This window comes from Pelodiscus sinensis, chromosome 3 (assembly GCF_049634645.1).
Source record: "Pelodiscus sinensis isolate JC-2024 chromosome 3, ASM4963464v1, whole genome shotgun sequence".
In the NCBI taxonomy this organism is placed as follows: domain Eukaryota; kingdom Metazoa; phylum Chordata; order Testudines; family Trionychidae; genus Pelodiscus; species Pelodiscus sinensis.
The window spans coordinates 186,578,779-186,602,412 of NC_134713.1; the positions used below are offsets into that span (position 1 = coordinate 186,578,779).

General features: G+C 44.1%; 1 protein-coding gene across 6 annotated transcripts in view; it reads right to left on the bottom strand.

The window, feature by feature from the left end:
* MACROD2 (mono-ADP ribosylhydrolase 2) overlaps nt 1-23,634 on the bottom strand; it is a 1,395,588-nt gene that overhangs the window by 112,057 nt on the left and 1,259,897 nt on the right. For all 6 annotated transcript variants that reach the window (XM_075925642.1, XM_075925641.1, XM_075925640.1 and 3 more), the window contains one exon: nt 18,458-18,539. In XM_075925642.1, the coding sequence (XP_075781757.1) occupies nt 18,458-18,539 (82 nt within the window). The remainder of the gene's footprint in view (nt 1-18,457; nt 18,540-23,634) is intronic.

A 23,634-nucleotide genomic window follows, 5' to 3' on the forward strand; every position in this document is an offset into this window, starting at 1 on the left:
ATTCCTACGGGTGAAACTAACCTAATTTTACTTGTCAAGCTTGGAATTTCTTTGTCTTTCTTCAAACGGCTGGTTGGAAGTTTTGGTTTTGTATGCATTTTTTTGGAGAAAAATTTATAATAGAGTGAAATTTCAGAGAAAATGTAGACTTTAAATCTAAAAATTTAACATGTTAGGGTTTCAGACAAAAAGTATTTAATTTTCAGCTGAGAACTTGTCAATTTGGAGGGTTTCAAATCAAACTTAAAATTTCCAAGACAGCAGACTCATATAAGTCAACCAAGATGACACCCAAGGTTTCTGAAATGTCTCAGCAAAATGATCAGAAGACATCCTGTAAAGCAAGAGTTACTTAGCCACTAAGTTCTCAATAGCATGTTCTTTCCATGAAAGCACTTGCAGAAAAATCAACATAAGAATCATAGAAAGCTGGAAGGGAACTCAAGGAGTCATACAGTTCATCTCCCTTTGTCGAGAGGGAATTAAGCATGCCTAGATCATCCCTGAAAGGCGTTTCTTTAACCTACTCTTAAAAACTTTCAATGAGAGATTCTACAACCTCCCTAGTTTACCTGAAGAGATCAACTTAATCTCAGCCTCAACAGTAAATCAGCATAATAAAATAACATCTTAACAATTTTTCACCAGCAGTATTTCTGTGGAAGTACTGACTTATTGTACTGTAAGTGGCTTGGCATATGAAATCCCCAAAGCACAAGGATATAGTGTAAACTGGTAATGCTGGACACACAGCTAAGGAATATAAGCTTATTAAGAAGTATGGAATCCTTTATGCAATGCAAATATAAAATGGAGAATACTGCTTTTGTGAACTACGGGGCCATCTTTCTAAGGAAAGGATAAGTCTTAGTGTTCCTATAGAGCAAAACGGGGGATGCATTTTATGCCTATTCTAGAATCTCATAGGGTACGTCTACACTTGCTCCCTAATTTGAGCTAGGGATGTAAATGTAGCCGACCGAAATTACTAATGAAGCGGGGATTTAAATATTCCATGCTTTATTAGCATAATCTCGCCTGCACATTAATTATTCCGCTCAACAGCTGATTCGAACAAGGAAGTGCACTCCAGGATGTGTTAGTTCGAATCAAACCCCTTAGTTCGAACTAACGTTACTCCTCATTTTTGGAGAGTATTTTTGGGATATTTAAATCCCTGCTTCATTAGCAATTTCGGTCGGCTACATTTGCATCCCTAGCTCTAACTAGGGAGCAAGTGTAGACATACCGATAGTTATTAACATCTATAATCTCTGCAAACTAGATTTAGAGGGAACATTATTGTTTATCTTGTATAGCATAGTTTTACTTCAACAAATAAAAAAGATACATAAATACATAGAAACAGACCTAAATGTAAACCCTAGAGCCAACCCCCCTCTGAACTTCTCCAAAGTTCAGAGGTAAAGTTTTCAAAAGTGCCTAGGTGATTTAGGACCTACATTCCATTTTTCAAAGATGATTTGAGCACTTCAGTACCTAAGTCTGATTAAAAGTCAACTATTTCCCTAGGTGCCTAAGTTACTTTTGAAAATGGGACTTGGACTTCTGAGTCACTTAGTTGCTTTTTGAAAATTTTATCCCAGCTCCATATCTGACTGGCATTTTTTGGCTCGGATTGCTCTTCTCTGGTGTCTTCACAACTGGTCCAGAAAATTATAACATGAAAAATATGAAGGATGATGCCCACATTTCAGGCAACAAAGCAACTTCTTTCACCTAGACTTGGCAAAGATTGCTGAGGTTGCAAATACTCGCTTTATTCATTCAACTGCCATATCAAGAATGATCATCTTATACCGGGATAAGCTCTTGCCATGCTTTAAGAACCCAGCTCATTTCTCTTCATGATGAACTATGCCACAGTCAGTTCATTCAAGCATTAATTACTGAAAAGCAGAAGCAAGGCAAGAATTCTTTGACTGAAGTCCAGTCTAAGTGAAACCCAGAACCTTGTAATTTACTTTATACAGTAACTTCTTTCCTTATGACAAAACTATGTTTTCATCCCATTTAGGGTATGGCTAGACTGCGGGGGGGAGGGGGAGGGGGGGCCTGGGATACCAGAGATATCCCGAAAAAACTCCACCTCATCCAGGGAACGAGTTTGCTCTTCCGCTTTTTTTGCAGAAGAGCAAATGCACTTTTTCGGAAGCCCCTGTATTCCTCATTCTATGAGGAAGAAGGGGGCTTTCAAAAGAGGGGTTTTTTCCCAACATTTGGCCCAGTCTAGTGTCGAATTTAAGCATGAATGACAGTTCAGAATTTAAGCATGAATGACAATCCTCTGAACTGTCATTCATGCTTCAATTCGACACTTTATGCCTCGGTCTAAACAAAGACATTAATTATCTTACCCATTACAAAGATAGCTTCCCCAATTATCACCTCTAATATCATTAGCTCACGGACATTTTCCTCCCCTCCCCATTCCCCTTCTATTCTGAAATTTGATTTGTCATTTTCATATGTGTTCATTTTTTTGATTGTATCCTTTGGTATATATGGTTGTGCCAATTTTCTTCCACTATTTGATCTGAGGAAGTGGGTCTGGCCCACGAAAGCTCATCATCTAATAAACCATCTTGTTAGTCTTTGAAGTGCTACATAGTCCTGTTTTTTGTTTCATATTTATCATGGATTGTGTATACTTTCAAGTAAAGTTTAACAAAACTATTAGGAACCAGGAGTAGAAGTCTGATGACAGCAAACGTGTCATTACAGAGATACTACCCCTCTTAGGGTAAATCCAAAATTTACTTAACCCCCCCACCAAAAACAAAAACAAAACCCTAACCCATTCCTTAATGTAAAATTATATTGAACCTGTGACCTCTTGTCAAAAAGTCGAACCACCCACTGCAGCAGCAGAAATGTGGGTGATACTGTGTGTGTATCCAGCTACTTATGTGCCCACTGGCTGCAGAATCATTCCCTGCAGCGTAATCTTGCCACTGAAGCCCTCCAACAGACAGCCCTCAGCATGCATTCCCTCATGTTCTGTTGGAGAAAGGAGAATGACTCTTGGAGCTTGGGCCGGGAGGAACACTGACCATGACCCCCACAGAAAACCACCCTTCTGGTAGGAGTGGTCACTGACAGGCCTCTCTGGTGAAGGACTCCCTGGAGTCTGTAGCCAGCGCATGTGGCAAAGAAGACATTTATTCTGATATGTGTCCCATGGGTTAAAGGATCAAGTTTCCAGCTCACAGTTTGTCTAAAGTCTATAAATACAGCACGAGGAGCATGACTCACATGAATAGCGGCATCAGAACAAGCTAAGTGTAAACAGTGTAAGAACAGTTAAAGTTCAGATTTTAACCTATGATTGAAATATGCCCCTACTGTTCATAATATTCGGGTTAATCACATCTCCGAGGATCTGAGTGCAGGAGCCGAGTGCAGGTTTTTAGCGCACCCCTTTGTAAAAGTCGCAAGCTCCCTTTCAGTTCATATATCTTGTAACAGTTGCCAAGTTTTCTTTCCCCAGTCTCATTTGCTACCTCCAGAGCCTTGTAAAACAAAGCGATGGCCCTGCTTTTCGAACTATTGTACTTGGAGAAGAAGCTTCTCATACCCCCATGATTCTTTATTTCTTTTGCCCTGCCTCTCTCAGGTTCTCCCTATCTCATCAACTCAGTCCACACAGGCCAACAGCTGCCAGATTGTTAAAGCTATCAAACAGCTAGATCTGAGCTGGCAATAGAGAGGTCACCCAAAGGTTCTACATACCATTACTAATCCAAAAAGCCATCAGACCTCTACCCAATCCTTGCTCTTATTGTTAAACAAATACATTATTTTCTGTTGAACTATATAAGTACGTAATCAGAGCTCATAAATTACCGCAGCAGGCAACTCTCTGTTGTAAGCTGAATTCCTGCATCTCTGTCCCCCTTACATAGCACCATACACTGTGGACTCTTATCTTTCACCCACTTCTTCAACACTCCTTTCTGATTCCTTTTTACCTTTCTACACCTTTCTCCAGTTTCCTTGTTATCTCTCTCCTCTTCCTTCACTCACAGGTCTTTCTATCTCTGTTTCTTTCTCACCAGTTCCCAGATGTCTCTCCTCTCATTCTCAGCCTGCCCTGGTTTCTTACTTCTCCTTTCAAAAGTGTAGATCTTCGTGCTGCATATAATCTTTCATTGTGTCGTGAGCACATTACGGGATTTGGAGTGAAACGTGACAGAAGTCTGAGTACCCCACGCGTCACTCGCTGCCTGCGCATGCATAACAAGTTAAGGAATAGAGCAGGAAGGGTTAGTTATACAGGAGGAGGAATGGAGCAGCAACGAGTTTGCAATTACATCACTGACGCCTTCATTTTTTAAAAAATGAATCACAAACCTGTCAGTCCCGACAGCTATTTAGATGCCCTACTGGGCTTATTTAGTGTACAAAAATAGGTTTCCTGCTGAAAAAGTTCCTGCCCTTGGGCACTTAACTAGCGGAAACTTCAAGATATGACTGAACTGTTTCTGCTAAGATAATAAAGGATGTGCCATAGAACATTCTCACACCGTCTACGGGAAGTGAAAGCCAAAATGTGTAATTAAACTTTGGGGAGTTCTAACCCTTCTTAGACTGTTAGTGGGTGCAGTTGACAATGGTGCCTATGTAGTACACCAGTGAATACGTATCATGCTATCAAAACTAAATATAATAGGCTGACAAAGTGGTAAATACAATGTATGCCCCTCCAACTCTTCTGTTCAACATCAGTATGCTCTTTTGCACCTACAAGGATGCAGATAATCATCTACTTGGCTGCCCTTTTGCCGTTTTACATCCATACTGACAACTGCCACGCTTTTCATTAGCCTTTTCATGCCTTTCTGACTGAGAATCACTACTATTAGACAGGACACCATTACTGCCAGCCAGCTGAAGCCCCCTGTTGGACCATAACTGTAGAAGCTCCTTTCCTAGCCTGTGAACAATACACATTTCCTCTCCAACTTGACGAATAGAAGTGGATGTAGTAGCAACATAAACTCCTTCCCATTTTCTGAGGTTTAAGGGAGAAAGGGGACATAGTGGAGCACTAAATGGATTGGTACCTACTTATCTGTCTTGTTCTCTACCTCCTCTCCCCAGGGCAGACTACCAAGTACTGAGAAAAGAGCTTGCTCTCCGGAACCCAGCTTTGGAACATCTAGCCAGAAAAGATCAGACTGGCTGTTTTCTGATCAAGGTGCAAAACAATTGTTTCAATATAGTCATCCCCAGATTCAGTGCTCTTAAGGGGAAAAAAAGGCCTTGAAACAAAAAGTCACATTCCCCTGCTTCAAGGGAAGAGATTGAAGGAATAGTATTTAGGACTGGGCTTTTGTGTTCCTAAATTTGAAGCATTAATAGGATACCACAGTGACAGCTGCTATTTGAAACGCCCCCCTCTTCTTCCGAACAAGTTTGATCAAATTTTGATTCTGCCGAGTTTTTTTTTTATGAAGAAATTTTTACTGATACGTGCAGTACATCTAAACCTCGCTGCAGCATCAGTACAGTTTCTCCTCCCGGGTTGCCTAGCTACGTAGCTTCACAACACAGGAGTCACACTGAATGTAAAAATGCGTTTGCAACTTTTGAGGCGATAGGAAATGGAAATCCTTAGTTCCCAATTGCTAAGACATCAGATACTTTTCTTTATTCCACCTCAGAGAGGGCTTCTTTTATGTACTGTATTACTTGATGTGCAGCAGAATATACATACACTGCAGCGTGAATCTAGCCTACCCAAATAGCATACATAGTAGCTTCTACTCTCACTGCAAATAAACTGAACCAAATTGTTTCACTCCATCCACAGCCATGCTCAGATTGGGGATTCTATTTTACAGACGCTGACACCAGCCATACCAAGAACGGGGTGACTAATGAGTTCAAAATGCATCCGTTTAGAGAGGAAATTGGCTTCAGCTACCCAGACCTCTCTTGCCCTCTCTTCCTCCCCCCACCAAACAATGAAGTGATTGAGTTTCACTTCCATGAACACTCACCACAGTTAATTTCAAGTTCACCTGCAGAAATAAAATGTTTTGCGGGAGGTGACACGCTATTTGACACAACAAGGCGTAAGGTTTCTTAAAAACACTCTGCTGTGGCCTGCCACAGACGCATTTCAATGGGTCAGACAAGAATTTAATTCTCAGTCTGTGCAACCAGGATCATTCATGCACATCAAGCTACTTTTTGTCAGCAAGTGGCAATGACAGAATACTGCTGAGCAGTAAATGCAAGACACCTGATATGTTTAATGCGGGATGGGGCACTGCCCAATGCAGCAGAAGGAAAGGATTGTTATAGCAGGATGGCAGACCATAAGATCTTATCTATAGGGCTCTACCAAATTCAGCGTCTATTTCGTGGTCATAGGATTTTAAAAATAGTAAATTTAAATCACAGTGTTGCAACTGTAAGGGTCCTGACTCAAAAAGGAATTGTGTGAGGGTCACAGAGTTATTGTGTGTGTGTGTGTGTATGTGGGGGGAGGAGAGAGGGGTGCAGCATGGCTACCCTCACTTCTGCACTGCTGTTGGTGGCACCGCTGCCTTCAGAGCTGGACAACCGGAGTGTGGTGGCTGCTGGCTAGGAGCCCAGCTCTGAAGACAGAGCTACTGCCAGCAGCAGTACAGAAGTAAGGATGGCTTGGTATGTTATTGCCACCCTTATTTCTACACTGCTGCCTGCAGAGCTGGGACCTAAGTCAGCAGCTGCCACTCTTCAGGTGCACCACCCTAAAGGCAGCATTACAGCAGTAATGGCGACATAGGTATGATATTACCACCCTTCCTTCTGCACTGCTGCTGGCAAGGTGTTGTCTTCAGAGCTGGCCACCTCACCAACATTACCACCACTGATTTCCAGTTGCCCAGCTCTGAAGGCAGTGCAGAAGTAAGGATGGCAATATTGTGATCTTCCTAAAATAATCTTGTGATCCCCTTACAACTCCCGTTTGGGCAGAACCCCAACGTGAGAAACGCTGGTCTCCCCTGTGAAATCTGTAGAGTAAAAGCACACAAAAGGCCAGATTTCATGGGAGAACACCAGATTTTATGGATGACTGTGAATTTGGTAGGGCCCTACTTAACTACATGGGGATGTTACAGCCATGTAACCTTAGTTTCCAGTGCCTTGTATCCCCACACAACCTTTGACTGGAAGTGAGGTATTTGGCATCTTAGGTAAGTGACCTCTTGGAAGAGGAGTAACAGCCCATCACAGTGATTCTCTTTAGAATTTCTGCTTCTGTCAGTCCTCCCACTGCTATCCTACACAGCATTGCTTTACTCCTAGGTCAGCTTGTCTGTGCATCTGTTCTCTCCATAGCTCCTGGGGTCATCTTGACCAAATGTAACCTCTCCATTGAAACGTAAGCACTCGGCTTCAAGTGCTCCCTTTGATACCTGGTCACGATAAGTTCACATAGCATTCTAGCAGTCGTGCACCCCCACCCACCATGCTGCTGTATAGAGAGGGCTGCACTCTTTGGAGAGCATCTTGAGCTGAGTCCCTGGAATGCAGACATCTGTAGGACACTGTCTGAGCAAATGAAGAACAGGGGGTATTGCCAGAGTCGGTCCCAGGTCTGAGTCAATGCAAAGACGCTCCAGGTGGAATACTTGAAGACACAGACTCAGAACAATCCTTCCAGTACTGTTCCTACTACCTTGCTCTTACCATGACAAACTGGACTGCATTTTTGCAAATGATGCATCCAAGAATGAACAATTTTCCAGAGAGCACTCCAGATAATACAGTAAGTACTCTGGACACCAACTAAAGGATCCCTCTCGGAGGAAATTTTTCTAGAAAGCCAAGAACTGGGAGATCTAGTAGACTCAGTGATTACAGCAGGATCCCGTGCAAACAATCAGACTGAAACAGCTATGGAACCGAGTTCTACCAGCAGCCAGCTTTACCAGCAGCCTGGTAATATTCTGGTGTAACATGCAACACAACTGTGTTAGAGGACACCAATAACTTTTTTCCAAGTGGTGGTTGTCTCCCATTATTAACTAATATGTATATTTAGAGTGTGTCTCACTGTCTTTGTATCTGTCTGCAAGTCCATTTGTTCAAATACTCCACGTAAATGGTAAGAGCTAGGGACACCAAATTTGGTAGGCAGCTTCCTCTTCTCCTAATTTAAAGCAAGGTCAGGGATTGGTTGTGCCAGAACAACCAGAGGCCCAGGAAAAGTACAGTTTCCCATAACATGCAAAGGGAGGGGCTGCTGTTCAGAGGGGCGTGATATGAGAGTGGCCACTGGAGGCAGCAAGCCCACAAGAGAAAGCTATCCTGCAGAGTGTCTACTGGAGGCAATTGCACTACCAAGGGATGGCCAGCTGGGCTCCGCCATCTTGCCTGCGAGCACACCAGATAAGTAGCCTCCCTGACACAAACCTTTTCTTCCCTCTGGCCCTTTGCCGTAGTGCCAGAGGGAAAGGGGAGAAAAAGGCTGCTGTTGGCCAGAGATGGCTGCGGAGAGAGAAAAAATGTCCCCCATCATTAGGGGCGGGATTGGGGGAAGAGAGAAAATGCCTGTGGCAGCAGGAGGCGGAACTGGGAGGCAAGAAAATGCCCCTGGTGGCCAGTGGCAGCACTGGGGGGGAGAGTAAGTACCCCTGGAAGCCAGGAGCAGGACTAAGTGAGGAAAGAAAACGCCCCCTGTGGGGGGCTGGAAAGAGGGAAAAGGCTCGTGCCCAATGGGACCTCTTTCCCGTAGCTGCTCCTCACCCCCAACTCTCACCCACCCCCACTCTCAGCCTCTTGCACTCTGATCCCCAAGGTCCTGCCCTGACTTTTGCATTCCCACACCGCCAGCCCCCTCTCTGCCAGGTAAGTCTGCTAGTAATATATATTATTCATCCTATGTATAAGTGGTGGTTAATACACACATAGACAGATGGATAGACAGGCAGATAAATGATTAACTATCTACATCTATATTTATATATGCACATTAAGCATCAATAGTATTAAGCACAAGTACTGTATCAGAAATATAGCATAAACAGGCCTTTACCATAATCCTGTTCATTTATGCCAAGTATCTCATAGGTTCTTGCATTTGCTGAATTAAGCATTTGGAATAAGCAGATGGACAGTTCATCCCAACCAAAATACATTTGCTTCTATGTCTCAGTACAAGCTAGGAAAGTCCCTTCACAGATCCGGATTTGGAATGGTATCCAAAACAAAGGTAAGGAAGGAACAGAGCAAGTTAGGGATCTGGAACAAACTGATGGTCTGGATTTAATGTGATGTGTAAAGCGATGTGTAACTTGTAAAATCATTATATAACTAATACCAGCTGAAATGTGAATTTGGGGAGCACACCTACTACATACAGTGAATGAGACCAGCAAGAGACAGCTTCTCCAAGACTGGTATCATATACGTTTTCATACTATGTTATAATTGGCTTACAAAATCCTGTCTGACATTGTTTTTTGGTCTCGTGAACGTATTTCATAACAAACCAAAGGCTGGTCACGCAATTAGGAATCCAGTTAATCAATAACCACCATGCTGGGCAGAGCTAGAAGATTCGCTACACTTGCTTGACTTTTACTGCCCTTTCCCCCACAATGCACTCAAAATGGCATCCAAGCCTCAGATTTAAAGCTATAAAAAGTTATTTCTCTGTTGTATCATATCCCACAACCACTGACCACATTTGCTACCTGCAGTCCCTGCATCCCACATTGCTTCCTGCTCACTCTCCCTCTGCTCCATCCCGTACCAACCTCTTGCTCCTTGCCCATGATGCTAGCAACAAGGAATGTAAAATGAATCAGTTGTGCTACATGGCAGTCCTGTTTCTGGTAGAAACAGAAACAGAAAGAAGCAATAGAAAAATGACTTTCCTGTTTTATAAATGCCCTCGTTTTTTAGCTAACTTGAGATTTGAAGATGTAAGTTGCCACAAACAGGAGTCCGAGATCTTTCAAAAGGCAGGTATTTTTAGCCATTATTAAGCATTCATGGCTGTCTGAGACACTTATTGAGCTCTTTTTGTGTTACAGGGCACTTTATGCTGATTTGTGGGCAACCTAAAAGAAAACTTAGGACAAAGGCTGTGTTCTATTTTGGCACGCACATTGCAAGGCTTTGCCATTCTCTTGGGACACCACATTCAGCTACCATTTCCCTTCCATTTTCTGCACCAGCGGTGGCACCACCATCCGGGTAAATAACAGCACTTCCCTATCCACCTTTCTATGTTTCCTGTGAGCTTGCCTCAGGGTAACATCCTGCAAGGTAGGGGCAGCCTGCAGTCTAGGTACACACGAAATAGCTAATCTGCCCCTGACTGTCCTCCATCCAAAAAATCCCCCACCCCCCTTAAAACCTATGCTGTAAAGACCTACACTCGGCCATTCCACAAATCCCATTCATTTAAAACCGCCACAGCCCCCCCCGCACCCATCCCACAATCCCCCACCCACCAAACCACCCGTACAACAGCATTTTCATAAGCTTCTTAAACAAGAGGGATGCAATCTGCAAAATATCTTAACCTTTCCAAGCAAGCCCCAGAGTGCCAAGAGAAGATGGAAATAGCATTTCAAACCGGTGAGAAAAGCAACAGTTTATTGTTGCTGGAATGAGGACAATAATTACTTGTGCTTTTTCTGATTTCCCTTAGCACCTGCAATGTCCCTGTCCATGCACACAGGGGGCTTATCAATCACTGAGAGGCTGACTGAACTGGAAAAGAAAAACAAAGCTAATAACAACAGAGGAAATGTTCCAGGGCCTAATGAGAGCATCCCAAGAGAGGCCCACAAAGGCAGAAGTATAGAAGGATGGTTTCTCAGAGGCTCCAAATGGAGCCTGCAACCTAGGAAAGGCACTGAAGGAAGACAATGCCCAAGCACATAACGGGGCTGGGCACCATTTGTTGCAAAGATCAAGCACAGCATCCGTGACAGCTCTGTTCTGCAAACGATGGAAGACAAACCATACCGGCATCGCCATTTCAATCAACCAAATAAGCAAGTGGACTTCTGCATCCCAAAACTCTGCAGCCGCTGCTGGTTCTCCCAACACTGCCCTGCTCTTAGGTGAGCAAGCCCAGAAGCGGCACTTAACCAACTGAGTAAAGCTGCTCCAAATAAATGCCCTGCAGAACTAACTGCTCCATTTCTTCCTCCTGCTCCTCCCTCCAGCTGATACTTCATTGCATTTGCGGAGTCAAATACCTCCATCTGTGCAACGGCATTACCTGGGGTATCAATGAGTGTCAGGACCGTGGCACTCAGTGGCATGCCTTCCATGCTGTCTGACAATAGTTTGAAACTAGCGCTGGCAAAATTAGGGGGTTCCAAGAGAGAAATGATGGATGTGTGCTAATTTGAACCCCTTAGAATTCCTGCAGGTTCAGATAAGTTTATGCTTCGTTTTCCAGTAGAAGTTATGAAAGTATATTTATCAATAAAAATTAATGGATGAAACACTGAACCAGGATTGAGTTAGAAGGAGCAATGGATTTTGGATAAACAATACAAATATTGGATCCTTTACTGTTACTCATGACATTGATTTCTGTGGACCAGTTGAGGGAATTTCACAACTGTTTGGATTGAAAATGTCAGAGCTGTTTTACTCCATAGGAAGATATGGAACAGTTGCTTAAAAGAAAGACTGCTGTTTCTCTTCCCTTTTCAGTTAAGACTAAGCTAGTGCCCTTAGCACAGAGGAATGTCTTCCTACAGCACGTTTGTCGATGCTCAGTCTATTTTTTTTCTGGTTTATGTTTTAGAAGTTTTATCAGCCAAGGAACAAAATGTTCATAGAAAAAAACCCAGTATTTTTCTGTGTCAGTGCCCATGAACTATTATGAGTGGGCTCTTTGAAAGCCTATGTAAGCCTCTCATTGACTTCAGTGGGCTTTGTATCAGGCCTTGATACATTGACTGCAGTGACTCTAATTCAGAAATGCTGAGATTATAACAATGAGGATCAAACAACTGTATTCATACACGAAGCTAAGTTATGAATTATCCATAGATTCAAATTACTGGAGAGGGCAGCTTTTCCTCCTATAGATATTTACACTTTACAAATGACTAGGCTTTGGTACTTGGTGCAGCATAGGCAGTATCACTCAACTAATTTTCTCAGGCACTCCATTTGCAAAATATACTTAATATTATGTCCCAGTAATGGAACTATTTCCCCGTATCTATATTCCACTTACTTAAACGCACTGAGGTATAACTGTAGCTTCATATCGTTATCACTTGACTAACTCAAGTAGTTGGATGTCTTTTTGGATTTATTAGTGCAGCAAGTTTAAAGTAACAACTATTTCTCTAGATAAAATCAGGAATATATTGCTTTTCTAATAACCTGGTCCACACATGTTGAAGAGAAAACATTTCTTAGAATTTCTGAGCACAAGGTTCACATCTGAAATCTCAACAACTTTTCACTCCATTTAAAGAAGCACCTCAGTGAATTTTAAGATAGAGCATTGGCCACTGAAATAGATGGCAAACCAAGAACACTGCTACTTAAAAAAAAAGGGTTTTTTCTTTGCTCAAAGAATATATGGAATATAGGAAAAAAAACCATGCCAGTATAGTTTATGAATCCCTCCAGAATATAATCTAAATATCAGAAAGTTATTGCCAGAGGCAGATACTTTACCAAGCTCCCTGCCCTGGAACCACATTAATAAAGTCCATTGTGCAAGAAATAGTTACCCCAGATATGTTGCAGATCTTTAAAGTCAAGGCATTTGCACAATAATTGTCAGTGTCTCTATAGGTAAATCATAGGGGAAGAAAAATAAAGATAGCTCAAAAAAGAGTGCGCGTGCGCGCGCGTGCACACACACACACACACACACACACACACACACAAAGGATGGTCAGGAAATGGGACCATCATTCCGGGGCATTTTTAATTTCTTTTTTTAAATTAAAATTAATTTAATGCTACAGAAGGTTGCTGAGTTGACATCATTGGAAAAGAAAATGTTCACAGTAGTCATAGGACATGCCTAGAGTAGGCAGCAACACTGCATGCTTTGGCACAGTGTTGTACCATTGCCTCAGTCCTGATCGGAATGAGAATACAGATCACTTTGCACACCCATTCAGTGCTTATGAGATTACCAGTCTTCTGAGATTACCAGAGATACCAGTTAGTGTCCATGGATGCCCATCAAATATTAAATTGACATTTTCTATTATGCCTTTCCCAAAAATATCAGTACCATTTTGCTCCCAGAAAAGATTAATTTTAATCAACTTTAGGTAAGGTGGTAAGCCACATGAAAACAGATCTGAAGCCTTATTTTCTTCTCCCTTGTTCCTTGTGCAACCATTTACACATAAGCAAAGTCAACACAACAATGCAAAAGTCTACTATTCCTTTTGGGTAGCATCTTACACCTCGGCAAAGAGGTAACTGTGGAGAGCACTATTTCAGGGACATATATTTGTGTGGGTTGATACTGCGGGTAAGGTTAGTACTATGGGAGTACTGCTGTTTTGGAGGGTTTTTAGTTCTGCTGGTTATTTCATTTGGTTTTATAACTGGTGTCATGGGGGCTGTGGCAGGGTGTGCATACTCCACACCAGGCAAGAAAGGGTTAACCCCATGCTATGGATGGTAGAAGTCCCAACCCTCAGATCATGCACCAATTGCTGCCTCAGTATAACATGGAGCAGCCCAGCTCATTCTATGCTGACCACTGAGGAAAAAGGATGCTTGGTGAAGGCTCTAGGCCAGAAGCTGCTACAACACAGGTAGTAGGAACCTAAGGACCTGGAGACCAAACCAGTGACTTACTGCACTTAGCGAATAGCGCAGGGGTCTATGAGTCCCAATGGAAGGGCAACCACTACCTCAGGAATCATAGTAGAAAGTGTCCTGGAGAGGTGGCGTGGTATCTACCACCCGAACAAGGTCAGGGTATGTCTAACTACCCCGCTAGTTCGAACTAGGAGGGTAATGTAGGCATACCGCACTTGCAAATGAAGCCCGGGATTTGAATTTCCCGGGCTTCATTTGCATAAGCGGGGAGCCGCCATTTTTAAAACCCCGCTGGTTCGAACCCCGTGCCGCACGGCTACACGGGGCATGAAGTAGGTAGTAGGCTTCCTAGTTCGAACTACTGTTACTCCTCGTGAAATGAGGAGTAACGGTAGTTCGAACTACCTAGTTCGAGCCCCGTGTAGCCGCGCTGCACGGGGTTCGAACCAGCGGGGTTTTAAAAATGGTGGCTCTCCGCTTATGCAAATGAAGCCCGGGAAATTCAAATCCCGGGCTTCATTTGCAAGTGCGGTATGCCTACATTACCCCGCTAGTTCGAACTAGGAGGGTAGTGTAGACATACCCTCACCTCAGTGTGTTGCGGTGGGATTCCTTGCTGACTGAATGATGACAACCTCCTCTTCCAGCAAGGTCTTGACTGGGACCCAGTGGAAAGGGAGGGCCCAGGACACACACCTCAGCCCCTCCTTACGCAAGAGAGTGGCCTGTTCCCCTGCCACCTGGGCTATGATCAGACGTGCAGGCTTCTTTCAGAATAAGCTTTTCTGGAAGAGATCTTCCGGAAAACTTCTTCCAAAAGCGAGTGTCCACATTGCAAAAGCACATCGAAAAAGCGATCTGCTTTTTCGAAAGATAGCGTCCACATGGAATCGACGTGCTCTCACATTTCAGCTGTGATTAGTATGGACAGAGTGGCCACTACGGCACCTGTGCTTTTTCCTCTTTCCTCTTCTTTCGAAAGAACGCCCTTTTCCCCGTCCGCACACGCCTTTTTCCGAAAAAGGCTTCTTCCTTGTAGAATGAGGATTGCCAATGTCGGAAAAACACCCTCTGCTCTTTTGATTTTCTTCAGAAGAATGCAATTGCAGTGTGGATGTAAATGAAGTTTTTCCGAAAAAACGCATCTTTGAAATTGGGCCCAGGAGCTGCAGCATGGAACTCAGCACCAGACCGTTTACATGGAGCCCTCTGTAGTTCAAAAGCCCCAGGAGAGAGGGAGGAGCATAAGCTAGGGGAGGAGGGTAGAAAGAAGGAGTGGACCCTGCTGCTGGGAGCACATTTAGGGGGCCACATTCTTCCCTCCAATAAAAAGTTACTGATAATTCTCCAATTTCCTTATTAACAGAGATGATCCAGCCCCAAGCTCAGCCTCATCCTGCTGCCACCCACCCTGAGGGTACATGGGGGACAGTGCATCCCCACTGTGTTACCCCTTTGGTTTGTCTTGTTTGGAACACTTGCTAAATCATTGAGGCTAGTTAAGGAAAGGAGAGATGCCTGCAAGCGCTGCAGGGGGCTGGCCAGCCACAGGACAGAGCACACGAGGGGGTAGTTGCTAGTGTATGTTGTCTAGCTCAAGTTTCAGGGGGGTGGAGAGAAAAGCAAAATGTGTGGCAGACAGGGCTGGCCTTACCATGAGGCGAACTGAGGCGGCCGCCTCAGGTGCCAGACTGTGTGTGTGTGTGGGGGGGGGGGGGGGGGGTAAGGAGGAGCCACTAGGACCCAGAGAGTAGAAAATTGTGTCTGCTGCTGGTGCATATGTATCCTCTCTGCTCTAGATACACAGAGATGATGGAGTGCTGTGCTGGAGGAAGGAGGGCACAGGAGACATAACAGGCAGGCAGGAGAAAAGGTGGCATGGGGGTGTCATTTGAGCTCCCTGTCTCAGGTGCCAAAATGTTGTGGGCTGGCTCTGGTGGCAGACAGAAGTTTCCACAGATCCGTGGGTGTCCTCCGCCACCCACAGTTCCCACTTGCCTCTGCCTTGCAGTATGCTCAGGATGACAACAAGGTCAGGCTGTGTCAGATCTAGGTGAAAGCAAATTCCATTTCCTTTCTCCTCCGAGTACAGGGCTTGGAGGTTATCGCGTACGCTGAGACACCTGGGCTCTGTGAAGATGGGAAGGGGCAGGCTCGCTACCAGAGCCAGTAACGGAACAGAACACAGATCTCCTGAGACTAAATCCACTGGGCCACATTGCCAAAGAGGAACACACCGAATGAATTAGAAGCTAATTCAGTCTTTGGAGCACGTGCATAATAGACTCCAGACATAATCTATTGCTAAGTGAGTGGACAGCCACAGTCTGTGCTAGCTGAAATACTCATGTGGGAGGGGAGCTTCAGTTGTAGCCTCAGGTTGAGATCAGGGCAATAATTGAATCAAGTGGTGACAGAGGTCATCTACAATAATCGTGAGATCAGGCAGAAAGGTCTCAATTTCTTTGACACAAGCCCAGATAGATACTGTGGCCAAATTATTTTTCCCCCCATCTGGATAGCCAAGAAGCAGCTACGATCCTTATTAGTCATTGGGGCCTGATTCTCATTTACTCTATGGTCTCTTTACACCAACCTGGCAAGGTAAAGTGGTCTTAGAGTGGGTGCAAATGTAATTCAGCAGAATCAGGCTGTTGGTGTCCAACTGCTAACTATGGGCAAGAACATCCCTCAGTAGAACAATGCAACAGACATAGCATAGCATAAGCAACAAAAAGGAAAAAGGAAAAAAATAAGAGCAACATAAGGTTGAAAAATAAAACAAATAAAAATCCCTAATGATGCACACAATAGAAATAAATCATGGTGAGTTGTTTTTTTCAGTTACCATCCATTAGGGTGTTTTTTTACAATCCAAGCAGGAGCTTTCTATGTGAGACAAAAGGCAAATTACTAACATTCCCTAAGTGCTCCAGAAAGCTGCCTTTCCTCTGATTCATTTTTGTACAGGGTCAGCTCAAACTTTTAAGTTTTCATTCAGGTTCTAAGCTCCTGTGATATTTTTTTCAGTCACAATGAAACCGTACCAGCATCCCTAATGAAATGAAAAAATGGACAAAGCACATGAAAAAGCCGTAAACATAGACAGCCTTGTGCTTCTCTTCACTTACATTACTGTAAATCATTTTCTTCCTGAAGTGCTATAAAGCTGGTTTTAATTACCAGGGACAGCAGAGATATGGAAACAACAAATCTCTCTCTCTGTCTCTCTCTAAGGGTATGTCTAGACTACAGGGTTTTGTCGACAAAAGTAGACTTTTGTTGACAAAACTATACCTGCGTCTACACTACCGACGAGTTCTGTCGACAGTAAGTTGACAAAACACGGTAGTTTTGTCGATGGCGGCAAACCTCATTCTACGAGGAATAACACCTTTTGTTGACAGAGTTCTGTCGACAAAAGGTGCTATTGCATCCACACTGTGCTTTTTCAAAAGAGAGCGTCTAGACTCTATGTCGAAAAAGCGGCTTCCTTTGTCGACAGAACTGGCTGTAGTCTAGACGCTCTTTGTTGACAGAGGATTTGTCAACAGTATCTGTCAACAAAGCCTTTGTCGACAAAAGCCTGTAGTCTAGACATACTCTAAGATGGCATCTGTCTGTCTGTTTTTCTGTCTATAAGTCTATATGTTCAAGAACTACTCCTAAATGGTCAGAGCTAGGACCACCACATTTGGTAGGCAGTGTCCTCTGCTCCCAACTTAAAGCAAGGTCAGGGTTTGGTTGTGCCAGGACAACCAGAAGTCCAGGGAAAGGGTTTGTTTTCCATAACATGCAACGAAAGGGGCTGTTGTTTAGAGGACATGATGCTGAGTGGCTGGGGGAGGAGTAGCGGGGAGGGGCAGTGAGCCCCTAGGGGAGAGGTAATCTGCAGAGTGTCCACTGGGGACAGCTGTATCCACTGGGGCCAGCAGGGCTCCTTCATCTTGCCAACCAGCACACCAGGTAAGTGGCTCTCCTGCCCCAAATCCTTTCCCTCCCTCCTGGCGATGGAAGGGAAGGGGAGCAAAAATGGCCCTCGTGGCTGGGGATGCGGGGTGCTGAGGGGACAGAAAATGACCCTGGTGGCTGGTGGGAGAGAAAATTCCCCTGGTGGCTTGGAGGGGACCTGGGGGGAGAGAAATCGCCCCTGGCAGCCAGAGACAGTGTTGAAGGGTTGGGGGAGTGAGAAAAGGATCATGTCGGATGGGACCCCCCCAGCCTGAGCCCCTCCTCACCCCCCCCACTCTCACACACATTCTTCCCCCAGCCCTCTACACTGCCCCCCATCTCCTAGGCCCTGCCCTGACTCCTGCACCCTCCCCCACCACTGCCAGCCCCCTCCCTGAGGGCAACACTGGGTGAGTCTGCTAGTTCTCAATAGCACAAAGTGAAGCTTGCAAAAGGGGTTTGGGGTTTTTTTTGGGGGGGGAGGGATTTTTTTTGCATGTTTTGATCTTTGCTACCACGAGTAACGCCATGGATTTCAAAAGTAATCCACATGCATAGGTGTTTGCAGGCCTGGCGCCCTGATCTGCACTTGATCTTATCAGTGATCATGTCAATTTTTGTCATGGCATGGCAACAAGATGCCAACTTGTTATCTTTGTACTGACTAATTTATGAAAGTCAGAAGGTAAGTAATGACTGCACATACCTGTGAGGAAATACTCGCTCATTTTCTTCTTAAATATTTTGTAGTCAACCTCCAAAAAGACGCAGAAGATGACACGATCCATCTGTAACAAACAAAATTATCTACAGTGACACAAGAGTAATAATAAATGTTAAAAATAATATTTAGTAACAGCATTGCAATGTTTGAAACTGACATTCTGTCTGGCAGGTAAGTGGAAAAACATTGTGTTTTGTGTTTACTGTATGAGCAGCATCGTAATTTACAAAACACCATTTTTAACAGCAGTTCACTCCTGTGTTCTTTGTTAAATGCCTACTGTTTATGCAAACCACCTCCGAGCATGGTAGAAATGTGCACTAGCATTCCAGCTGAGTATTTAGATGCCGTGTTTGATGGAAGAGTCGCATAAGGGGTGGCTAGCAGGGGTACAATGGAATAAATGGGTAAGCAAAGAGCTCGTTATTCAGTCTTTGCCTGACAAACATATCTGCAAGCCTCTTTGGTATTGCAGAATGGCTTCAAAAGCTTTCGTATGGTTTTAATTTACATGAAACTATTTACTCTCTATATAATATAGCCCGAAATGCAACAGAAACAAAAGCTGTTTACAGAACAAACAGCACACAGGGTAAATAAAACATTTAATATGCCATATAGTCAGTAAGGCCAAGCATATAAATGGCACCATAACCCATAATGTGTGCAGTACCCGCCACCTTTTAAAAATAAATTGCCTGGCAACTCATTATATGTGAAAAGGTTTCCCTTAAAGGGAGCGAGAGAGAGACAGAGAGCAAAAAAGTAGGCTGAAAAATTGCAATAGGCTTGATTCAGTTCTTGCTTCTATTTGTAACAGTCACCACAGGGCCCCAGCAGCAGAAAGACCACCTACGAGAGGCATGCAGAAGCATAAGGTACCCAACACATGTACAGCCTGCAGCCAGCCAGCATTTCGGCAAAAGCAAGTGTTGCTAGCCTGAAAGGGGCTCTGATCACTGCAGTGAGAATTCAGCCTAAGTGCTGACAAGTCTACTATAGAGACTTCCCCACTATTTAAAACTCCCTTCCCCCCTAGCTTTGTAGATCCCCTAATGAGTGCACACAATGCCTTACCCCGATGGTGAATGAGTCTGGGGAGCTAGAGCCATTGTGCAAGTCAGGAACAATAAAGAACTGTTAAAATGAGGAAGGGGGGGAAGGAGGAAAGGAAGGGAGAGGAGAGGAACTACAAAACCAAGCAAACAAATAACTCTCCTAGAAAATTTTGGCCATTCAAAGAAGCAGCTTCTCGGGTGGGCCATATCCTATCCTTAAGTACTCACACACAACTCTTCTGTCTCAGCACAGAGATGCCCACCCTTTCATAGCTCTATGCTGAGCTATGTGAAACTGCCAGAGAACTGCTGGCAGAACATTGTGCTGGACAGGGTAATGACTACCAGTGAGTGATTCTTTGAATCAAAGAGCACCACAGACCTTGTTCAAGTCAATGTGAAAATCACTCCCAGCCTCAGCGGAAGAAGCAGTGAAGCCTGGTTAATTAGCAAGACAGCTGGAAAGAAGTGTGGCTAGCAAGTAAGGCACTTGGTTGAAAGGGGAAACTCAATCACAACTAACCTAGGTAGGTGAGCTCAGGTGTTTCTCTGAGCACAGGGTTTGTAGGCTGATAGTGTTAGAAGCAAAAATAGGAATGTTAAAGAGGTAACAGAGGGTGGGGGGGGGGGTAGGAGGAGAGCAGGAGCCAGTCTTTGGGGGAGCCAGCTTAAAAACCAGTTGCTCCCAGCACTGGCTCTGTGGGGTGAGAGGTGGGGAACAGGGAAGGCAGAGGCACAGCGGGAAACCCAGTGTGAGCTGAGACTGAAGCAGTCTCCACTTGTGCCGGGTTCCCCACTGCGGCTCTTACTACATTTAAAAGGCAGAGGCGCAGCAGTTGAGATCTAGTGAGGGAGGAGATTGAAGCAGTCTGTGCTTGCACCAGGTTCCCTGCTGCGCTTCTCCTCCTTATTGACTAATCAAGTAGTTGATTGGAAATTCCATCGACTACTCAATTAGCTGATTAATCAAAATTTAACATCCATAGGCAAAAACCAGCAGAAAGCCTGGAGAAACCTGCGAGTGGGACTCTGACAGGAAGCAGAATCTCAGAGCTTCTTGAGCACAGAGTTTGCCTGCCACTGTTTGTTTCTATTGTATTCAGAGAAACAGGACTTGATGCACGTTTCTTGTAAATAAACTGGATGATACCAGAGAATGACTTGACTTGTAACATCCGTTTCTCCTAGGCTGTGTCCAGACTCAGGGGTTTTTTCGGGAAAAACTTCCCCTGCGTCCAGACTCAAGCCGCGTTCTTTCGAAATAATTTCGAAAGAACGCGGCTTTTCTTTCGATGGCGGTAAACCTCGTTTCACGAGGAAGAACGCCTTCTTTCGAAAGTTCCTCTTTTGAAAGAAGGCGTTCTTCAATGTAAATAGGGCTTCCTCGAAAGAGAGCATCCAGACTCGCTGGGTGCTCTCTTTCGAAAAAGCGGATTGCTCTTTCGAAAGATCCGCCTGCAGTCTAGACGCGATCTTTCGAAAGAGCCTCTTTCGAAAGAAGCCTGCAGTCTAGACATAGCCCTAATGACGGCGAATGAGTCTGGGGTGCTGGAGCATTTTTGCTGCTTTAATGGAGCGGATCTCTTAGCTAGCTGCTCAGGCCAACTAGACAAGGATATAATGGTTTCAAATGGAAGGGCCCAAATCAGTAGATATGTACATAGGTACTTTGCTTTAGCCACGTGAGTCATTCCAAGTTAATGGGCTATTCACAAGAGCAAAACTAACTGTACGTGCTGCCAGGATCACTGCTTTACACTTCATTTCCTTAATTTGTACTTCCTGTAAACATTGATTTCTCCCATGATTGTCAGGCTATGCTACATCATCATATTCTATCTTCACCTCTGGGGTACTGGACTGGGTACTTGGATACTATAGCAATGGGCATGACCTAAATGTGATAATCGTAACAAGCCCCCATGTCTACAGGCACTTATAAATAAGAAAATTAATTTTAATCATGCACACAAAAGTCTATGGTGATCTATGCCGTCTTAAATGTGCGGAGTGTCTAGTTTGTTACACAATCTACATTCACAGTATTTTAATTTGGCTTTATAATATGCTCTTTTTCTTTGTACACAGTTGACGCCCTTAAAATGCTCAATGAGCTTGAAGGATTCTAGCACTTCTAATGTAATGCTCTAAAGATAAGGAATCTCATTGGAAATGGTAGCATCTTTCAAACTGGTGGAACTTTTCCAGTGTCCTCACTGTACATACTCTATTTATAAACCTGTTCCATTTCTCCTCCGAGTGTGAAAAAGTGTCCTGTTTTTAAGTAGGCATAAAAATGCTGTGATGACAGCTCAAACCCCGTGTTTATCTGATTGAATGGCATGTGTTGGCAGTTAATAAATCTGAAATTAAACCAAATTCTAGCATCCTGCCAGTCACTGAATATTTTATCTGACATACCCAGCTGAAATAATTTGAAATTAGCTATGGAAAGTAACCCTTGTCCCTCACCACTTCCATGCCAACCACATCAAGCAAAGGTTTAATCCAGCATAAAATCAGTTGGCTGCTGACTCATAAACACTCAGCGGTTGAGTTGACTACTCCTTATTCGAAAGGGCAAATCTCCCCTCTCTTGCGGCTGTGGAATGCCAACTTGATTAGACATTTCAGATTGCCCCTTGGCTGTGGGAAGAGAAATAATATTGAGGGGCTCCACTTCATACACTCAGGACGTGTCTACACGCGTGAAAAGATCAACCCGCTGGAGGTTGATCTTCTATGGTTTGATTTAGCTGGTCTAAAGTAGACCCCTAAATCAAACGGTGAGGGCAGCTCCCACCAGCATCTGGCACTCCTCATTCTGCGAGGAGTAAAGGAAGCTGATGGTAGTATACCGGCCTCTGGCTGCGTGGATGCCACCACAGCTCAGCTTATGGTAAGCCGATTCCAGCTATGCAAAATGCATAGCTGGATTTGCATACCTTAAACTCACCTGCCTGGCATAGTGCAGACTAGGCCTCAGGCAATCTTCAATGCCTTACTGTAGGTACTGGCTCTTCCATAGCTGAATGAACACCATTCAGTTGGGGAAAAGGTTTAAAGGTGCTGCATCTTGAGGATATTCAGGATCACCCTTGATTGACAGCTCTCTTCTGCAGGCTAGTCTTGGAAGTACATTCCCCTCTCTGGGTATGTCTACACTGCAGAGTTTTTCCAGAAAAACTATACTTATGTCCACACTGCTATTGCATTCTTTTGACAGAAAGTCGAAAGTATGGAGGGGTTTTTCCGACAGCAGTAAACCTCTTTCAACGAGGAAGAAGCCTTTTTCTGAAAAAGCTTTTTCAGAAAAAAAGCATGTATGGACGCAGAAGAGAGTGTTTTTTCGAAAGAAGAGGCAGCCAGGAAAAAGCACAGGTGCCCTGGTGGCCACTCCATCTACAGTAATCACAACTGAAATGCGAGATAGTGGACGCTATCTTTCGAAAAAACAGATCGCTTTTTTTGTTGTGCTTTTGCTGTGTGGACGATCTCTTTCAAAGGAAGTTCTTCCAGAAGATCTCTTCCGGAAAAGCTTCTTCTGAAAGAAGCCTGCAGTCTAGACCTAGCCTTAGAGCTTTATGATATTCTGCTCACTGCACAGCTAGGAAGAGGTGGATTAAAGAACCCAAAATTAGGAGCCCTGCATCACAGAAGGCAGGGAGTTAAACTGCATGAGTTGTTTGCTTCACAGGCAGCTTTACCGCTCCAGGCTGTGGAACATATTGATTTTTTTTCCCTTAGAACCTATGCGGCTTGACAAGATCTATTTAAGGTTGAGAGGAATACCTTTCTTCTCCTTTGGTGAGTTGCACCTGATGCATGATCTGCAGCTTTCTAGGCCTTAGCAGACAAAAGCTGTTTTACACTAGATTGAATCCAGAGCCAGACATTAAGACCAGGCACTTTATTAGAAGGTCACAGTGAACTTAAAAATCACACTGAACACGGCTGCATGTAACACCTAAGATAACTCACAACTTGAAGCTGGCGAGGAAGAATGTTGAATCCCATTTACTGAGTTTTGTTTCCAATGTGAATTGGAAAGCATGGTGTGTCTGATAGACGCTCTATGGTGAGTTTTCAATAACAACTTTT